The sequence below is a fragment of the Anneissia japonica genome, unplaced genomic scaffold, assembly GCF_011630105.1.
Source record: "Anneissia japonica isolate Jap-2015-1 unplaced genomic scaffold, ASM1163010v1 scaffold1826_len1998817_cov189, whole genome shotgun sequence".
In the NCBI taxonomy this organism is placed as follows: Eukaryota; Metazoa; Echinodermata; class Crinoidea; order Comatulida; family Comatulidae; genus Anneissia; species Anneissia japonica.
The window spans coordinates 815,365-833,877 of NW_022742159.1; the positions used below are offsets into that span (position 1 = coordinate 815,365).

General features: G+C 34.8%; 2 protein-coding genes across 2 annotated transcripts in view; both read left to right on the forward strand.

Moving 5' to 3' along the window:
- LOC117119049 (putative leucine-rich repeat-containing protein DDB_G0290503) overlaps window positions 1-15,119 on the forward strand; it is a 40,252-nt gene extending 25,133 nt beyond the window's left edge. The window contains exons 26-45 of the mRNA XM_033263859.1: window positions 771-854; window positions 975-1,226; window positions 1,628-1,732; window positions 2,187-2,492; window positions 3,136-3,378; window positions 4,265-4,552; window positions 4,956-5,078; window positions 5,801-6,043; window positions 6,516-6,683; window positions 7,142-7,309; window positions 7,597-8,016; window positions 8,417-8,668; window positions 9,123-9,290; window positions 9,392-9,643; window positions 10,104-10,276; window positions 10,678-10,752; window positions 10,884-11,048; window positions 11,703-11,931; window positions 12,236-12,391; window positions 13,103-15,119. Coding sequence (XP_033119750.1) covers window positions 771-854; window positions 975-1,226; window positions 1,628-1,732; window positions 2,187-2,492; window positions 3,136-3,378; window positions 4,265-4,552; window positions 4,956-5,078; window positions 5,801-6,043; window positions 6,516-6,683; window positions 7,142-7,309; window positions 7,597-8,016; window positions 8,417-8,668; window positions 9,123-9,290; window positions 9,392-9,643; window positions 10,104-10,276; window positions 10,678-10,752; window positions 10,884-11,048; window positions 11,703-11,931; window positions 12,236-12,391; window positions 13,103-13,309 — 4,077 coding nt within the window. The 3' untranslated portion in view covers window positions 13,310-15,119. The remainder of the gene's footprint in view (window positions 1-770; window positions 855-974; window positions 1,227-1,627; window positions 1,733-2,186; window positions 2,493-3,135; window positions 3,379-4,264; window positions 4,553-4,955; window positions 5,079-5,800; window positions 6,044-6,515; window positions 6,684-7,141; window positions 7,310-7,596; window positions 8,017-8,416; window positions 8,669-9,122; window positions 9,291-9,391; window positions 9,644-10,103; window positions 10,277-10,677; window positions 10,753-10,883; window positions 11,049-11,702; window positions 11,932-12,235; window positions 12,392-13,102) is intronic.
- A 265-nt stretch (window positions 15,120-15,384) lies between these two features.
- Window positions 15,385-18,261, forward strand: LOC117119008 (uncharacterized protein C5orf49 homolog). The gene is made up of 3 exons (XM_033263784.1): window positions 15,385-15,648; window positions 16,119-16,235; window positions 16,337-18,261. Exons 1-3 carry the CDS (start codon window positions 15,502-15,504, stop codon window positions 16,499-16,501), a joined length of 429 nt encoding a protein of 142 aa, XP_033119675.1. The 5' UTR covers window positions 15,385-15,501; the 3' UTR covers window positions 16,502-18,261.
- Window positions 18,262-18,513: the final 252 nt, after the last annotated feature.

Sequence of the window (18,513 nt, forward strand, 5' to 3'; positions counted from 1 at the left end):
GATTTTAATGTTTTTAAATAACTTGATACTTATATTTTATAATTGTGTACTTTTTAAGTGAATTTTCTTACTAAAAAAGTGTTCTCTTCGCATATTCTGTAATTCTAGTCTTATTATTTGTACAGATTAGTTTATCTTTGAGGCCGATTTTCTCAAAACCTGGTTCTCATACACCTAAACTTTAAATGCTAACATCTCTGGATCTATTTATCCTAGGAAAGCCATTCAAAGACCAAATTAAAGCTTATAATGTGATCTACCAAAATGTAATATTAACTCATTTTTTGATTTTTTTAACGATGAGACTCATTTTGTAGTGAGACCTCACATATATTAAAAAGTCAATTTTCATGTTTTTGTCAGTGATGCTTGTTTTGTCATGGCAAGCCCATTTATACATTTCAGCATTTGTATAGTATTATTTTGTGAAGATCAGAACAAAATTTAATTAAATAGACTGTAGTAATAAAATAATTTTAACAACAGACAATTTAAACGTGGGAAAATAAACAGATAAAACAATACAAAAACCCTAATATAACCACACAGTTTCCCTGCAATTGAATGACTAGCATTTTAACATTTGTTACCGAAAGGAGTGTTAATTACTACGTATTTGGTTATTATTAATCAACAGCAATCTTTACTACAGTAAGTATACAGCAAATTTATTCATAATTATAACAATATATTGCCCATTATTATAAATTTTTTGCATATGTATTTATGATTTAGATTTTACAATCTCTTCTTTGTGTCATCGGTTGTAGATTTCCCACAGAGATAGTGGTATCACCCAACTGCGAGAAGAGCTAATGGAGTCCCAACAACAGTATACCGCATGCTATGATGAAGTAAGTTCTTTGAGGCCTTGACTTTTTGGAGACTTGTTGTAGATCAATAATTATATTTATGATAATGATAGTAAAATTAAATAAATATATTTTGATATGATTTATTACATTCTGTTTTAGTTAATGAAACTTGAGGATGTTATAGAAACATTGAAAGTTGAGAATTCTAAATTGAGCCAGATGTCGAGACAGGACAGTGAGCGAGGATCACAGCTAAAGGAGAGACTTCAAACCGCTGAGCTTAACTTAGTAATTAGCCAAGAAAAACACCGCACATGTCAACAAGAGGTTGCCCAACGTGATCAGACGATCTTAAGGTTGTCAAGCGAGTTGGACACAGCACAACAGCAATACCATGGTACTGCTGATGAGGTAATTAATCCTGGAAGATACAGGGTTCCCTGTAATTAACAACCCCTCCATTTTTATTAAAGACCACTTTTCTGTGGTCCCAAACTAATAAATGTCTTTTATCCTTAATATTCTAAGAGATCAAAGTTATACACCATGGAAACCCTGGTCCCAAAAATGGTCTTAATTGGAGAGAGACTTACCATGTTTGTTGGTCTAATATACACTTAAGTGTCTATATTGTAAATACAAATACTTACCTAGATGAACCAAGTTTTCCCTATAGGAACTTACCCCTCCCTTTTGCTAATTTCTAAGCTGGTCTCTGGGTAAACAAATGTTAATACATAACACCTTTTTTATCACAATTGTATTGTTGTGGTGGTAAATATTTATTCTTTTTAATCGTATTTTCTCTTCAGTGTTCAAACCTGAAACAGCAGTTGGTGCAAATTCAGATGCAATTAAGCGATTCCGAGAATGATCAGAAACTGATCCAAGAGCTTGCTGATGAACGGCACAGAAAGGTATGTTGTCAGATATAATTTGCGTGCGTGCATAAATATTTTCTATGTTTATCACATGATCCTTGGAACACAGTGATCTATACTTATTGTTTAATTTTTTATTACGAATCTTTTTGGATATTGCAAATGTAAATAGATGAATGTAAATGTAATGTTTCATATACCGGAATAATAGCCAATTGATGGCTTTTGGAGAAAATAAATATTGAATTGAAAATAAAAATTGAATTGATCTAAGTAAGTTTTAATATTAAGTGTGTATATAGTGTGATACAGTTGCTTAGGTTCTGAGTTATATGATCTTAAAGTAATTCAAATTGCTCTTGAAGTGTTAAAATTGCCCCAGTGAAATTTGTTAAAAAGAGGCAGAAAATTTGAAACAAACTTTCGTGTATTCTTTCACCCTTAAGTATGATTGTTCACTTAAATATTGTCTCTAACCTCTTACCGGTAGATCTTGTCATGTGAACGATCCATCTTTCGTCTGCAAGAAGATCTGAAACAGCTGCAGCAGGAGAACCAGAATCATATCAGCAAGATGCAAGAGATTGAAAGACTTCTGGAGAGTGAGAAGCAGCTCCGAGCTGGTGACGTCGAGCAGTCTCGGCGGGAAGTAGATGATCTACGCAGTCAGCTCGTCGATGTCAATACAGAGCTCGATGAGAAAGAACGCATGCAGCTGAAGTTGAAAGACGAGAACGACTTACTGAAAGAAGAAACAGAAGAATCACAGCAGTTGGTTCATATGCTGCGACAACAGGTAATCTATCTGACACATGACTGTGCATCCAATCAGAGGAGACGACATGCTGCATCACAAAAATCAGGATAATTTTGATTTTGTAATAATGTCTAACATAAATTAAGGCGTTATCATGAATAAAGTCGTACTGTAGAAAATGGTATTTAATTGTAATGGAGCTATTTAAAGTTCAAATTACAAAAAAAGATCTGCCCATATTTGGATGTAATATAACATTACCATGACCATATATGGGCACATCACACAAATTTGTCACATACAATTTGATGGTGTGGATATAGTTTTACAATAGAATACATTTTCAATTAAGATGTGGTGTTTATTGATTCCTCCTCATTTTTAGCTCCGATGAGGAGCTCTAGAAACACGTGGTTGATTGATTAATAGATTTTTTTTTAGCTCTTCTCTATTATACTGTCCTCATGAGGCTGATTGATTAATAGTTGATTGATTAATAGATCTTTTTTAGCTCTACTGCCTCTATTATACTGCCCTCATGAGGAGCTCTAGAAACACTTGGCTGATTGATTAATAGTTGATAGATCTTTTTAGTTTTACTGCCTCTATTATACTGCCCTCATTGGAGATTTCAAGATTACAAGAACTTGTTTACTTATAGTTGTGATTTCTTAATTTTTAGGTCTCTGATACAAAGATTAATATTCAGGAGCAGGAGGATACCCAGGCCAGGGCCACATCAACTATTGAAGGCTTGAAGGAAGAAGTCAAGCTTACAAAACAGGAGCTAGAGAAATACAAGACTGAGCATGCTCGGTATAAGGAACGAGCAGAGCAGCTAAACATTCAGTTGCAACGAGTTGAATCAAACTCTGCTAAAACGATACAGAATCTTGAACAGCAGGTGCTTACAATCTCAGCTAAGGTGCGTTCTCACAAAACTTTCAATATCATGTTTTTGTAATTGGTCTATTATTGGTATGGACATTTATAATGCACCTTTGCTTGCGGTTGTAAAGAGCATGATTAATGATTCTGTATTTGTAACTGTTGGACACTTTTAATTGTTGAATGTTGCATTTAAATTGATTATTTTTAATACCTAGTAAATGAAACTAAGGGGATATACAGGGTTGTAGCTGTAGAAACTAAAGGTGGGTGATAGACATTTTAATTGTGGGTAGGTGATAAAATTAATAAACTCTAAATAATAAGAGTGAATTTTAATGATGGAAAAGTGGGTTAATATGGGTGGGTAGTGGCTAGTTGCAAAACTTTAAGGCTGGGTTGCCCTGCCAATTAGGACTATTGTAGTTTTTTAAGTAAATAAATTTAGGTAAATTTTTTGGTTTAGGCTATGATTTAATGGCCAGAAAATGCAAACAATATAATCCTCCAGTCCTAGCTAGTCTAGATACAGTATGTCTTTTCTAGGGCTCACAGAAAGTCCAGCCTAGAACCTAGGCCTGACAAGTAAAAATAAGTATAGTTTTCATTCCGAAGCTTTGAAGTAAAAGGGTGGGCTAGGAGTAGTGCTATCGGGTTGGCTTATAAACCCAAAGAAGTACGGTGTTCATCATCTGCTTAACCATAAATGCTTAAATAAGCGCCACACCAAACCAATTTTATTAGCTAAGTGACGCGGCGCTTAATCAAGAGTATATATTATCTTGTGTGTAAAGAAACACTTTGAGAAACAGGATTTTAAATACAATATATACAGTGTTAAAATAAATAAAAAATTTATAAGCGCTGCGGCATTTATTCAAACATTTACAGTAGCTCTAGATTTTTACATTTTAATTTCACAGGTGCATGCAAGAGATGAGTCACTGCAGAGGTTGCAGCATCAGTATGCTACCAATGAACATCAGTTAGAGGAGGAAATAAACAAAAACAAACAATGTGAACAACTCATAGCCTCCCTTACAGATGAAATCAAGCTAAGTCATCAAGATTTGGAAAGTAAACGTGAAGAAGTTCTCAGTTCAGAGTCTACCATTGCTAACATAAAGAGAGCCCTGTTGAAAAGCCAACAAGAGGTGATTGACTGTGGCTCACGTTATATAACATCTAAATATAGTGCACCCTCCAATTCGAGACCCCTCTAATTCCGAGGACCCCTCTAATTCGAGACCCCTCTAATTCCGAGGACCCCTCTAATTCGAGATTTTTCAAAGAACCAAATGACAGTCTTTTTTTAACACACCGGTAAGTGGACACCAAGCTTTGAGACCACCCCATATTCTCAGGTTCCAAAGTGGTCTCGAATTGGTGGATGAACTGTATGTAGTTTTGGTTTTAAAAATTCCAGTCCATATTTAATTGTTGTTTTAATATTACTAATAATAGATACAAAAACAATAATTAAATTGATATTAGTGTACTGGTTTGTGTGTTATGTTTTTAAGGATTTTTTTTTCATTCAGTGCTGATATTATTATTTGAACTTTGACAGTTTTGAATTTATACTGTATTTTATTTCTTAAAATGGATGAAATAGTAATTAAAAATAACGCTTGCGTTTTCTTGTTCAATAAGTGTGGCCATTATGAAGATAATGTGAGGAAATTACAAACAGAATTGCAGTCATACCAGGATAGTCACCAGCATACAAAACAAGAGGTTAGTTTCCTCCAAATATGATTCTTTAATTCATAATTAGATTTATCTTTTCATAGTATTTCAATCCCAGCTAGTTCAATTAGTAGCTGCAGTTATAAAATGCCATCCCAAGAGAAAAAAAAAACAATGACTTCAAGAACAGTAATTAAATTTGAAGAATTGTGTATCAAATAATAATAATAATAATTTTAGTTTGGAATTAAATTAGAAACTAAAATTAGATCCTTCAAATACAATGCGTTTATACTTGAAAGATATGGCCGAGTGGTTAGCAGGGGCGCTGCAACCTCAGCCATAACATCAGCGCTGGTTCGAAAGGCACGCTTGCCATGGTTCTGGTGCTAGAACAATTCTTCTCGGATAAAGACTATAAACCGTAGGCCCAGTGTACACAAATTCGAGACGAGTAGGGAGATACCCTGGTGTACTGGAACAGACAGCCGCTGTGCTGGATAACAAGAGTTGCTGGTACCGGGTTACCGGGTGGCACAGACACGAAGGGACCTTTAGAGGCGAAGAAAGTCATTGATTGAGTTCCTGTCCACATATCAAGTGCCCTGAGCATCTTATGTGAGATGGATATGGTGCTATATAAAACTACACTCTTATTATGTTTACATTAAGCAAATGTATTGTGGAACATCTGTTTTCAGTCTTTACAATTTTATCAAAATATCCTGACTATGCAAATTTACTAATTATGCTCAGTTAATTATAAATAGGTTGAGAGCCGTGACCGTGAATTAGAAAATCTTAACTCCGAGATTCATAACTACCATGAGAAGACAAAGGACCTAGAGAACGACCTGAGAGAAGTGCGAATGAAATGCCAGGATTTCGAGCGTGCCCTAGCATCTGCGAAGGAGCAGCGTAATGGTGCTGCTAAGGAAGTGCAACGGCTGGAACAAAGTTTACAGCAGGTGCAACAAAACTTGCTTTCATCACGGCAGAAACATAAAACCGAAGTAAGTTTCCATGTATGTATTTTAGTATATTTTTAAGATGATATTGAAGTTTTGCATTGCATTCAGTAATGTAGATGAAGAGCTCAGATTGTCTGTATTTACAGTACATAGGTGTCAGTGGCAGATCCAGAAATTCGAAATAGAGGGGGACTTTTACAAATGGGGTCTATACCATCACATCTCCACCATGATTGGGGTGAGGAGGAAAGAAAATTTGTGATTACGGCACTACATTGCCGGAAATGGCACTCTCAGACTCAAAATTGATTAAGATTTTCTTTTTTTCTCCATTTTTCTTTATAATTTTTATAGTGGACCTGCTGGCCCCCATGAATCTGCCACTGGGTATTGATAGAGATGTATCTCACACCATAGGAGTTTGTGAAATTCTATATTGTTACTTCAATTTAAATATTGTTTCCAATGAAATTGAATTTTGAGTACTATTTAATTGATTTTAATTTTACAATAGCTGATGCGATCAGAAGTTCAAACAAAGAAATCGAAGGAGGAAATTGACGAATATCAGAAAAAAATGGATCTGATTAAAGCAGAGTTATCAAAGAGGGAGGAACAACTGCAGAGGTCACAACAGGAACAGTTGAAGCTAAAGAACAATATTGCTGCAAAAGTTGATGAGGTAAAGAAAATGGAATTATGACTTTGTGGCTAATGTGCCTAACTTCTAATCTCAAGGGGCTGGGTTCAAATCTTTTATTACTCTTCATTATTGTAAATTTTTCTTAATTGAATAACAATGAATTTTACCACTATTACTACATTAACTTCTTTGCCTGGGAAAGCTTTTTTACAGTTTCCAGAAACCTTTGTTGCCTACTAGAACTGTTCATTTTCTAGAAAAAAGATTTACAACATAATGAATTATTATAAATATAACTTGATTCCAACATAGACTTTATGGAGAATAGCAATTCTAGTGGTCAAAGGGTCTTACAAGATGTATTGTAATTGAGGCAACATGTTACATCCCAATAGCAATCAGAAGATAAGGAAACTCATGATGATTACATTATTAAGTAAATAGGTAGATAAAATATTTGGTATGATCAGTTCATTATTTGTATGTATATTTTTTAGATCGAACACCTTGAAGCCAGAATTCAAACAGCTCAGATTGAAATCCGTGAACTTCAGACATTGGTGAGGCAGTTAGAGAATGACAAGACAAAGATAGAAGGAGATGTTCAGCAATCGATGGATGAGTTAACAGAGGCAAGGCAGCAGTACAGAGATGCTGCACAAGAGGTAAAAGTCAATCAATCAGTCAAACAAACATTCAGTCTATCAGCATTTTTATTACATTATACTGTGCATAAGGTGTGATCAGTGGAGAAACTTTATACAGCAATTTAGTTTGCTTTTTGTTTATCCTGTCTCTGATTTTTGGTATTGTTATTTCTGTATGTTTTGTTTTCTGTTTGACGAAATAAATGAAATGAAATGATGTGGTAGCTTTTTAAGCATACTATGAGATAGATTTTATAAATATTCAAATAAATTGCTTTTTTTTACTTTTGAATTGATTTCCATAGCTTGCTCATCATGAAGAGAAGTTGATGTTGATGGAGAATAGTTTACAGACGACGCAAGAACAGCTGAGTAGTCGAGTCGCAGAAGTTGTACGGCACGAACAATTAAATAATCGTCTACAAGCGGAGGTCACAGCTTTTAGAAGTCGATCAGATGATCAGAATTCTAAACTAGATGAACAGAAACAAGTTGTAGAGAGTATGAAGAACGAGTTGAATAAAACTTTAGTGGAACTTGAGGGCGCTAGAGAAGCACTGGTAAATGAACGATTGAATATGGAGAGGGCAAGAGAGGAACTACAATATGAGAGATTGCAAGGTCAAGAGGTCACCCTCCAGCTGAAGAATGCAAAGAAACAAGTCGCAGAGATCGAGGCAGAGATGAACAAAAACAAACAAAATTACAAAGCTGATAAGAATAAGGTTGGTTCATTTTTTTTTTTATTTATTCAAAGATTGGTATGTGTTTACTGAGATAAATAATGAGAATGAGAAAAGCTTACCAAAGACAATATAAACATATTTTTCTTATATGTTCTCTAATCCTCTCTAAATTTGGAGTGAATTTGTGGTTTTGTGATTGAGGTGAAAATCTTTAAATCTCAAGTTCCTTGGCTCCTTGGTACTTTTACACAGTACCACTTGGTTTATGTAAAGTCTATAGGCGTTTGCAGTTGGAGAAGGAAAAAATAATAATAAAACATTTTAATTAGCCAGGAATCAAAGATGTTCTCGTGTTCAAACAGTATTTTGTGCAGTTATTATATAGTTATTATAAAGCAGATAAATCATTATGTTAAGAATATATACATTCCATTGATAGTTAAATGAGCTTGAAACACTGACCAGCCAGCTACAGTCTGAGCTGGACTCGACACAGCAGAGGCTCGCCCTAACCAAGGAAGAGTTAGCGGAGAGTGACAACCACCTGAGGGTAGCTAGGATGAGCCTGGAGTCTGCCCAGTCAGCATCCCAGATACATGCATCTGAAATAGCAAGGTATGAAGAGTTGATGAGTCATTTCCAAGCAGAGAATGAGGAGAAAGATGAAGTCTTAAGGAATTTAAATAGACAGGTATGGTATTGTGCAGGATAATTATTATTGTTTTAAAGTTTAAAAATCAGTCAAATTAAGATTAAAGTAAAAATGTGTGATGATTTAATGTACATACAGTCAACTTCTTGGGTAGGATGGTAAGGATTGGCTCTGGTTATTCCAGCCAGGCAAAAGCCAGGCACACTGCGTCAATTGACCATCACCTGATGGATCCATTCACCCCACCTCTCTTTTTTTCTCATTCGACCAATTGTGGTTGACAGGGTGGGCTTAAGCCTCCCCTGACCCAACTCTCATGGTATTGCCACTGATTTTTTTGCCCAAGGGCACGTATAGAACTGAGGATAAGATTCGAACCTCAACTTTAATTTCTAGATCCACTATAAACACTGCACCAACTACACCACTAGATTTGTATATTTTATGTTCAACTTCTCTAATGTTTGAAATTATTATTAATATTGTAATTTAGCTGGAGGAATGCAAAATGCAACTCAACAGTGTACATAGACAGCTGGCAGAGACCCAAGACAAGCAACAGAAAGCCATGGACCAACTTAGTGACAGAGCCTCGGTAACAGCTAGGCTGCAGGCAGAACTTACCAAAGCAGACAAACAAAATCAGTTACTCTCACAACAGGTATCTATTGCACTATATCTTCACAGTTTGATTAATTTCAATTTATTATTCTCGAAATTATTTCTCTTCAAAGTAACTGTATAATTGTTTTCGTTCCCTAGGTTAAAATGTACGAAGACAAGATGAAGAAACTACGAACAGAGCTTCAGAAAGTGAACGAATTGAATCGAGAGAGTGAGACGGAAGTACAGAACCACGAAGTTAAGCTGCAGGAGTTGATTGACAGACTGGCAATGTCCGAGGACAAGCATCGGCAGAGCCTTCACGAGGTTGCATCTAGGGAGGAACAGATTGTGGTTCTGAAAGTGGAACTAGCATCTACCAATGAGAAACTAAGACATAGAACAGGAGAAGTAAGTCTGTTCGGATTTGATAAATAATATTAAAATTTCATTGTAGATCAACAAGTAGACATGTGTGTGCAACATTACATTAATAATGTTTTCAGAAATCAGTTCCATTTTTTTTTTTTTTATTTCAGGATAGGAAAGGCAATTTTCAAATATGTATTACAGATGTAATATTTTGTTATAAGCGTGATGTTCTTCTCACTTAAAGTCATGAGTATGTGCCAATATAATCACTATAGAAAGAGGCTTTAACTTCAATTTGACAAAACTTTGTTTTTGCTGTGACTCTGTTTATTTCCTGCATCTAGAAGCACAACAATTGTTTTATAGTTTATTCTTTGCTACTGGAGTGCAGTAATACCTTGTACCTGTAACTTAATATTGAAACACATGTTTGTAAAATTCCTTCCCCTTGTAGAGGCCAGCTGTGTTTATTTTAACATAACATCTCCCCATCTTACAGACGAATAAGATCAGTGGAGCTTTGGAAGCTATGCAAGAGCATCTACAGGTTTTGACCGAGGAAAGGGATCAACTGAGGTCATCTCTGGAGGAATCCCGGAACAGCGGAGACAGACTCCAACAGGAGAGTGAACTAGTGGTGTCCAATATCAATACCTGGGTACAGGAACAAAAGTAGGTTCTAAAGATATGTATGTGTTTGGCTATATGTGGCACTTGCAGGGTGTGTCTGTGAATGTATCTGTGGGTTTGTGTGTATTATGCAATCATTTAGATTGCTGTTTTGAATGCCGATGTGTATAACAAATTATTTAACATACTTATTATCAATTAGCAAAAATAGTAGGTACAAAAACAAATATTCATTTTTTTTATTCTCAACAGAGAATAAAAAAAATGAATATTTGTTTTTGTACCTACTATTTTCATTTTTTTTAATTCTCAACAGAGAATGTTACGAAAAATTAAGATATATTTCAAAGCTGTGTCTGTGGCTGTCTATATGTATAGTATTTGTTTTGTTTTACTAATATTATAATTTTTATTATTTTAAATTTCTTTGTGGTGTCTTTCAGACAAGCCAATGAGAGACTTGGAAGTAAAATGAGGGAGCAAAATCAGTCTATCCGTGCCCTCAACAGCGAGAAAGAGTAAGTTTGTTTGGTGTTTTTTTTCTGATATGAATTAACTTATAAAACACTGACTGATTCTATGGTAATAAAAAATAATTTTTTAATATTAAATATTTGTCATTATTGTTTGTTTTTGAATGTCTTTACAGACAGTTAGTGGAACGGATTGACAGCCTGAATCAAGTACTTAACAGATTGAAGGTGGAGAATGAAGAATTGAAGATCTCAGCTGAACGACTGAAGGCACTGCAGAACCACTCAGCACACCAGCAGGCACTGCTGCACCAACTGAAAAACAGACTTCAGGAACATGAGTACGTACTAAGTGATAGGGATGATGAGGAAGATTATTGGTCAGTGGTCCTAAATTTCAAGTGATCCGTGTTGTATACATTGACTAATCTTGTGTGATGGTGGTGGTAGGGATGATGATGATGATGATGTTGGCAACGATTCTGATGGTGTTGCTGGTGATAATGATGATGTTGATGTTGGCAATGATTCTGATAATGTTGCTGGTGATGATGATGATGATGTTGGCAACGATTCTGATGACGTTGCTGGTGATGATGATGATGTTGGCAACAATTCTGATGATGTTGATGGTAATGATGATGAAGATTGATGGTAGTGATGATGAAGATTATAATAATGATTATGAGGATGAAGATTAGGATAGTAGTAATGACAAGGAGGCGGAGGAAGAGGATGTGGATGGAGATGGGGATGATGATGATGTTAATTATAGTGATGATGTTGATAATGATGATGATTATGATGTTGATTGGGATGATGTTAAGGATGGTGTTGATGATGATGTTAATATTGAGGATTTTCTAGTGATGATGTAGTAATGGTGTTTATATGTTAAACTATGTTAACATTTTTTTAAATATTTTTAAAGCAACAAGTTTGAATAAACAAAGAAATCAAAATTCTATAACTTGACAACCCCACTCCACTTACAGAAATGACCAAGAACTTGAGCTCTCCGGTAAGCTGGCAACAATCGAAGACCTTCACATCCGACTCAAAGCAAATGTAGACTCCATCCAGCAGTTAAATCAACAACTGAACACACTGAATGTGGAGAATTCCAGGCAGCGTACAGAGCTGGAGAGAGAGCGTAGTAGACGCGATAGTCTTCAGTTACAACTGGAAAGCAAGGAGCAAACCCTAATTAGCCTCAAAGCACAGGTAAATTGACAATATTTTCAGAAATTGCATTTTATGAGGAGGTGGGGTATGTTTGTGTTGTTATACTCGTTTATAGTGGATCATCATAGGTTTATGCCATGGTAGTTCTTTTATGTAAAATGTTTAAAAACGAATGTTTAAGTACCTAAACAAATAACAGTAATAGTTATATTTATAAACTAGTAATATTATTAATAATGCTAATTATACCAAATGTGATATAAAAAAAATGACAGAACTCAACATTTCAGAAACTAACTAAATACATTTATTTTCTCAACAATGATCTATTATTTCTCACCAGTTGGATGCCTTGAAGTACCAGCTGAGAGAGATCAACCTTCGAAGTAGCAAAAGTGTTGATAACATAAGTGGTCAGTTGGACACGTCCATTCTGCCTGATTCAGCGTATGCATCGGCATTAGAACGAGGGTTACAGAAGTCAGCCTCTAAGGAGAGGGTAGGTCAGTGCATGTCGTTTGTTTTCCTTTTGTTGTTAGGCTAATTTTTACATCTTTCTTACTTCTTTGTGGTCTTTTAATTTTTGTTTGCCTTCTCGTACACTTACAATCCCTTTCAGACTTTACAGACTTCACACATTTCTCTCTGTTTAGAAAATCTTTGTAATGTTAGATTTTTTTATTCAGTTCCATTTTTTGTCAAGTTATTGTCATGAAAACAAGAAGTCATGAAAATTTTTTAATGAATTAGTTCATCAATAATATTAAAACTACATTAAGGCTTCATCAATCAGATAATATCTGTCATTGTACTATTTGCATATGATTATTATAAATGTAATTTACCTTGTCTATCATGGAATATCCACATTTTTTAAAAAGAGGGGGTTCCTTTTTTTCTACCACTTATTGTGTTATATCGTCCATGTTTAATTGTGCTTAAATTTCTATAAGAGTAAAATCATAGATATATACTCAACTGAAGAGGGATATTATGAGACAAAAGTATTTTTTTTATTTTGGACTATGCATGATTTGAATGAGCATGAATTAACCTCAGCAACTGTGGTCAGCCTAGCATGATCACCTGTCATTTACCATCGTTATTGCTAATAGTAGCATTGTCAGTGCCTTGTGGCAAATAATGTATAAATGTCTATACAATTTTATGAATATTATTTTGACCGGCACTCTACTGATGTCTTTAACAGACCGAACTTAATTGGAGCATGACAACCGATGAAATTGCGTTAGCAGATCCAGACAGCTTTGCGAAAGCATTCTGGATACAGCGTGTCGGGGAGCTGTCCGTACAGCTACAGCAGAGTAGCGAGTACTGGTGTGGTAAAGTCCGTGAGCTGTCTGCACATATTGAGCGAACACAGACGCCATCACCGAAGAAGACTCCTGAAGATTAGGAAAGATGTTCAACATGTTCTGCATAGCTTCAGTGAAATGAAATTTTGACAATCAAAACGCCCTCCATTTAATCTGTATGATGGTAGAGGAGGAACACAATTGACCTAAAACAAATTATGTTAATGGTCAACAAGGAAAGATGGTCAAGGTATGCAGATCGAGGAAAGCTGGCTTACCTATAGTCTTTGTACTTTGACGTAGTGTCCAGCACCAAAACCCTGTTCAGTACTTTTTGAATAAGAATTCGTCAGTACTGAAGTACAATAGAACCAAAGCCTATATTTAGTCAACTTTTTTACTGTTATAAAAAAAACGCCTAACTTGATAGGAATGTATTTATTTGTTTTCTTACGAAAAAAAAAATTGTAAATATATGACCACAGTTGAGCACCAATATTAACATTTCTGATACTATTTTTAGAACCTAATTGCTTGTAAAATCTAATATGATTTTTCCATAACAGCATTAATGTTTTTGTAAAGTACTTTTACTCTGTATTTCAGTTCTGTATGTATAATACATTAATTTTATCAATGATTACATAGTGTCATCATGTTTTTACTACTTTTATTATTTATATAATATTTTTAAGACTGTTATGTACAGGTGGGTTTTTTCCCCCTAAAAATGGTTGTACAAATTATAAATTACAAATATTCCCTTGAAGAACAGTTTTTGTGTCTATGCCACCTCGGGGACAAAGACACTATGTTATGATCTGGCAGTTAAAGATGGCAGAAAGGGTGAATCCGGTGGAGATGCATGATGGGTCATGTGTCATCTTAAGTACCTTATTACTGTACAAAAGTCATTAAAAAAATATAACACCACACATTTCCTGATAACCGAATCCCATGTGGATACTTATATTAGTAATAATAATAATAATAGTGTAGTTTTATATAGCGCACATATCCATCTAATGTAAGATGCTCAGGGCGCTTGAAATGTGGACTAGGAACTCGACCAAACATAACATAACATAATACAGAAAGGCAGTATAAGACATAGACACGCTCCCGCTGGGAGCCTATTTTTATTTAAATGTAAGAGAAGTGTGTAAGAATATGAGATGAAATTTTATGCGTCCATCAATCAATCAATCAGACTGTCAGTCAGTCTATCAATCAACCAATCAAATAACTTGTATAATATATATCAACAAATTCCATCATGCAAAATAATCTCCAGTGGTGCTACATGATGATGGCTTAATTTCCAAATGATAAATCTTATCACTTTAAATGTATTGAATGTATATATTTTTATCTACTGTATTTTATTTAAATTTGGCTTGTAAACATAATGTATGCATGGACTTCAGATTGTATATTTGATTAAAGAATTTCTGCACTAGTTATATAAACCACCAATGATTTTTTTAATGATTTGTGCATAAATTAACATAAATTTAATACAGGATAAATAAAAATAATCCTGACTAAGTGCCTTACAGTCCAGACGTTTATTAAATCAATTTCAAATAAAAAGATGTTAAAATGTTGTGTGTAATATTGTAATGTTGATTTTTTTTAAGGGAGGTGCTTAAAAGTGGTGCCATGCCCTCCACCTCTCCTATGTAAACTGGGCAGGCTGCAAAATGTTATATTTTTGTAAAGAAAGCCAAGAGAGGGATTACATCTACTATTGTAAAAATGCAATCTGTGGTGTGGTTTTGTCTTTTTTTTTGCTGCAGAAGCTTGACATAAATGTGTGCTTTTAATTAATTGTATCAGTCCACCTTTTATGAAATATTCAGGTGTTGAAAGAGTAAATTTGTGATAATAAACAGAAATTTTTATTCGAAATACTTGTGTGTACTTTATTGAAAAAACCCGCTCCACTATTTTGGAAAATGGCTGGTAATGTGTCTTTTTCATTTAGCTATTTTCTTCTCAGTACTTTTTCCTATGAAAGTACAATCTGTACTAGTGTTAATTGAGAGCTGTAGAGGGCGCCTAACCAAAAATGTTGAATATCAACCTTTACACAAGAGCACATGTAACGGCTGTACGCATAAGGCTAGACCAATCAATTACGGTAACTATAGGAACCATTGATGCGATTGATTTACTTCCGCATATTGGGTCACTCTGCTGGTAAACAAACACAGACCGGACCAATTCCAAATACTTGTTAATGTTAGTTAAATAAAGCCGTGTAGAAGGCGAGGCAAACATAAACTTACTTATGGAACGAGAAAAGACTAAACTACTAAATGAATACCCAGGTTTGATGGAAAATGGGGAACCCCTTGCGGCAAAATCTGCGTTTAGTTACGTGCCTACAGTTCGAAATGACCCAGCCGAGCACACTGTATTTAACACTCAGGGATCGGTAAGTGAATATCTAGGCTAGGCTAGAAATTGAAGAAGTCTACCTAGACTAGGCCTAGCCTCTTTGCATGAAAATATTCCTAGGCTAATTAATAACAAAATTAATAATTATAATTAGCCTATTGATAATATATTTATTAAAATAATAATTCACTAATTGTAATTAATTTTAAATTATTAATGTAGGTAGGCCTACTCATCATGTAGTCATATTAATAATGATTAATGTTAATAGTACAGGCTAAATAAATAACATTAACCCCCTGCCAGATTAATACTAATACCGTAAAACCTCGAATAGAAGCCCTGGGCTTATTTTTTGCATCTTGCGGATGTGCTTCTTTCGAGGCTACTTTTGGCAAAGTAAACGGGGCATGGATAGAGTATATTAACCGGCATTAAATCAGTTAAGTGTATAAACCAAGCGTATTTTTAATTGTTTATTTTGGTTTTTTTTTTAAAATCATTCAGGAGCGTCAGCATTCTACATTTGATCGCCTTTTTAAATGGTCAGAAGGTTACAACAACAAACTCCACCGCTGTGATCGAGAACATGCAAAATTAAGGGGGCTTCATGTGAATGATGAGGTAGGGTTCTCTTTTTGCATCACCACTTCTCACCTGTAGTTTGCAACATCATTTTTTGATGATATACATTTTTGTTACCTATAAATTTTTTGTATCTTTAGGAACATACAAAGGAGGTGCCGACATTATCATCATCAATTTATGGACACAAACTAGAGCGTTTTAATGATCCCCCAGGAAGAGCTCACGTGAGAGTTGGCTACGTTAAGTCAGAGTTCTACCGAAGGAATGGTGTCAATATAGAAGGTGATCAAGAGGGAATGTAGACCAAGAGCAGTTTTAATGGTGTTTCAACAAATACGGGACTGCTGATCACAGCGCCGTACGACTGTTGTACGGAAAATCCAACTCTTCACCCTGTCAGTGGTAGATCATGCAACACTCTCTGCTGATGGTCGGCAGTCTGAACAGATCGTCATTAAAAACAATTTGCGATTTGTACATCTACTGAGAACAAGGTGCTGGCGACACTGCAGCTTATTCCGAGTTCATTGAATGCTGTTATTCAGTGGCATATCTAGAGGGTGCATGCCTTCCAGAAAGGGTTGCCCTCCACCACCCTGGAAATTTTTAAAGCAAAGAAATAAAGTAAATTACCCCATACTACCTTATTTTGCCAGCTACCTTCCCCTCAACTTATCACCAAGTCCTCCCACTTCACCTTTGCTCCCCCACCCACTTTTCAATACCATTTGATACACCAGTTTTGGCAGAGGGCTTCAGAGGGAGGGCATGCTTTCCTCTGCTCCCTGTATATTTTGGAAGTGGTGGCAACAAATGCTATTCTCCTTTCTTTAGATATGTATATAATCATGATTGTAAAGAAAATAACTGAATATCAGGCACAACTTTTAAGGAGAGCGGAATAATGTATTTTAAATATTGTGTAATTATTTGAATTAAAAAAAATTGAGTAAACGAACAGTTTTGAGATATGTTACATAAAAAAAAATTTTCACTTGTCCTTGTATTTGCTACACCTAGTCCACTCCCCAGCGATACCTCAATACAGTAGTTGGTTATAGATAAAGTTGTACAATACGTAAAATTAAGTGGAACTAGTTTATTTGGAATAAAAAGGAACAAAATTACTGTTTGTGAGTTAAATTTTAATCGTGAAAAAAACAACAGTTTTCTCGTGTACCAAGCTTTACATATTTTACATTACGAGCTCAAGCAATCATATGTCACCTTAAAGACAACTAATTTACATACACTGCACAAATCATATATCTCCTTAGAGAAAATTATTTTACACCACCAGCTCAACCAATTATATGTCGACTTTAGTACTCATTTACGTAGCCCATTTCACTAGTCACAGATCAACTCACTGAAACATCTGAATGCCTCCCACACGCACTCCCTCGAGCAAGCACAAAATTCCAGGAAACTAACCCATTGATGGTGGAAATCTACTATAGTTTACATTTCAATTATTAGATAACAGATGAAATTTCAGTACAGTATATGGATTGAGTATAAAAATCAAATATATTCGTATAGAACTATTCTACTAGAAGTTAAAATAATGCCGTTTATCACACAATATATTGCGATATCAGATTCTATTATTAAAAACAACTGTAATTTTCTAAAGAAGAATGTAAAAATATATTATAATTTTACGTATAATTTGAATATGTATTTATTCAGCAATTCACATCAAAACAGTAAAATAAATTATAATTTTCTAATCTTTTGTATCATTTCTCTAGATCCTCAATCCAAAAGCAAATTGTTTATTTCAAGTACATACATATAGTAAATATACAGCAAGATATATGAATGGTTTGCTTGTGAAAAATTGTTAATAATCAACTTAAATGTTTTTTGCAATACAATTTTAGTTAACATTCTTTCTTGATAATGCATTGATACTGTATACTTAGAAAGGGGAGATTTTTTTATCAAATATCATGGCCCCTTGAGAATGTATTCAGTAGATTTCTTATAGCCTTCTTTTCTATAGTTAATAAGCATATCTTGTTGAATTTGTTTACCCAAGTAAAATGGCACTGTATAGCCCATTGAATGTCCTCACCATCTACAGTCTGCATGATGGTGGGGTCAGAGGGTAACTAGGCCCCAAACTACCTCCATTTAGACTCCCCGTAGGCATACTGTATTTCTGGAGCCACCTTTGAAAACTTCATGTACACACAATTAGATCTACTATCATCTGCAGACTTCAAATTAGTTGTATCAAAGAGTATGGAATTGCAAGAGCTACGACGACCCTCATTTTGTTCGCACAAAATGAATCGTTAAAAAAGGA

Coding starts and splice junctions, on each gene's coding strand:
- LOC117119008 (XM_033263784.1), top strand. CDS start 15,502: ATGGAACGAGAAAAGACTAAACTACTAAATGAATACCCAGGTTTGATG. Junction 15,649..16,118: donor TATTTAACACTCAGGGATCG/GTAAGTGAATAT, acceptor AAAATCATTCAG/GAGCGTCAGCATTCTACATT. Junction 16,236..16,336: donor GGCTTCATGTGAATGATGAG/GTAGGGTTCTCT, acceptor TTGTATCTTTAG/GAACATACAAAGGAGGTGCC.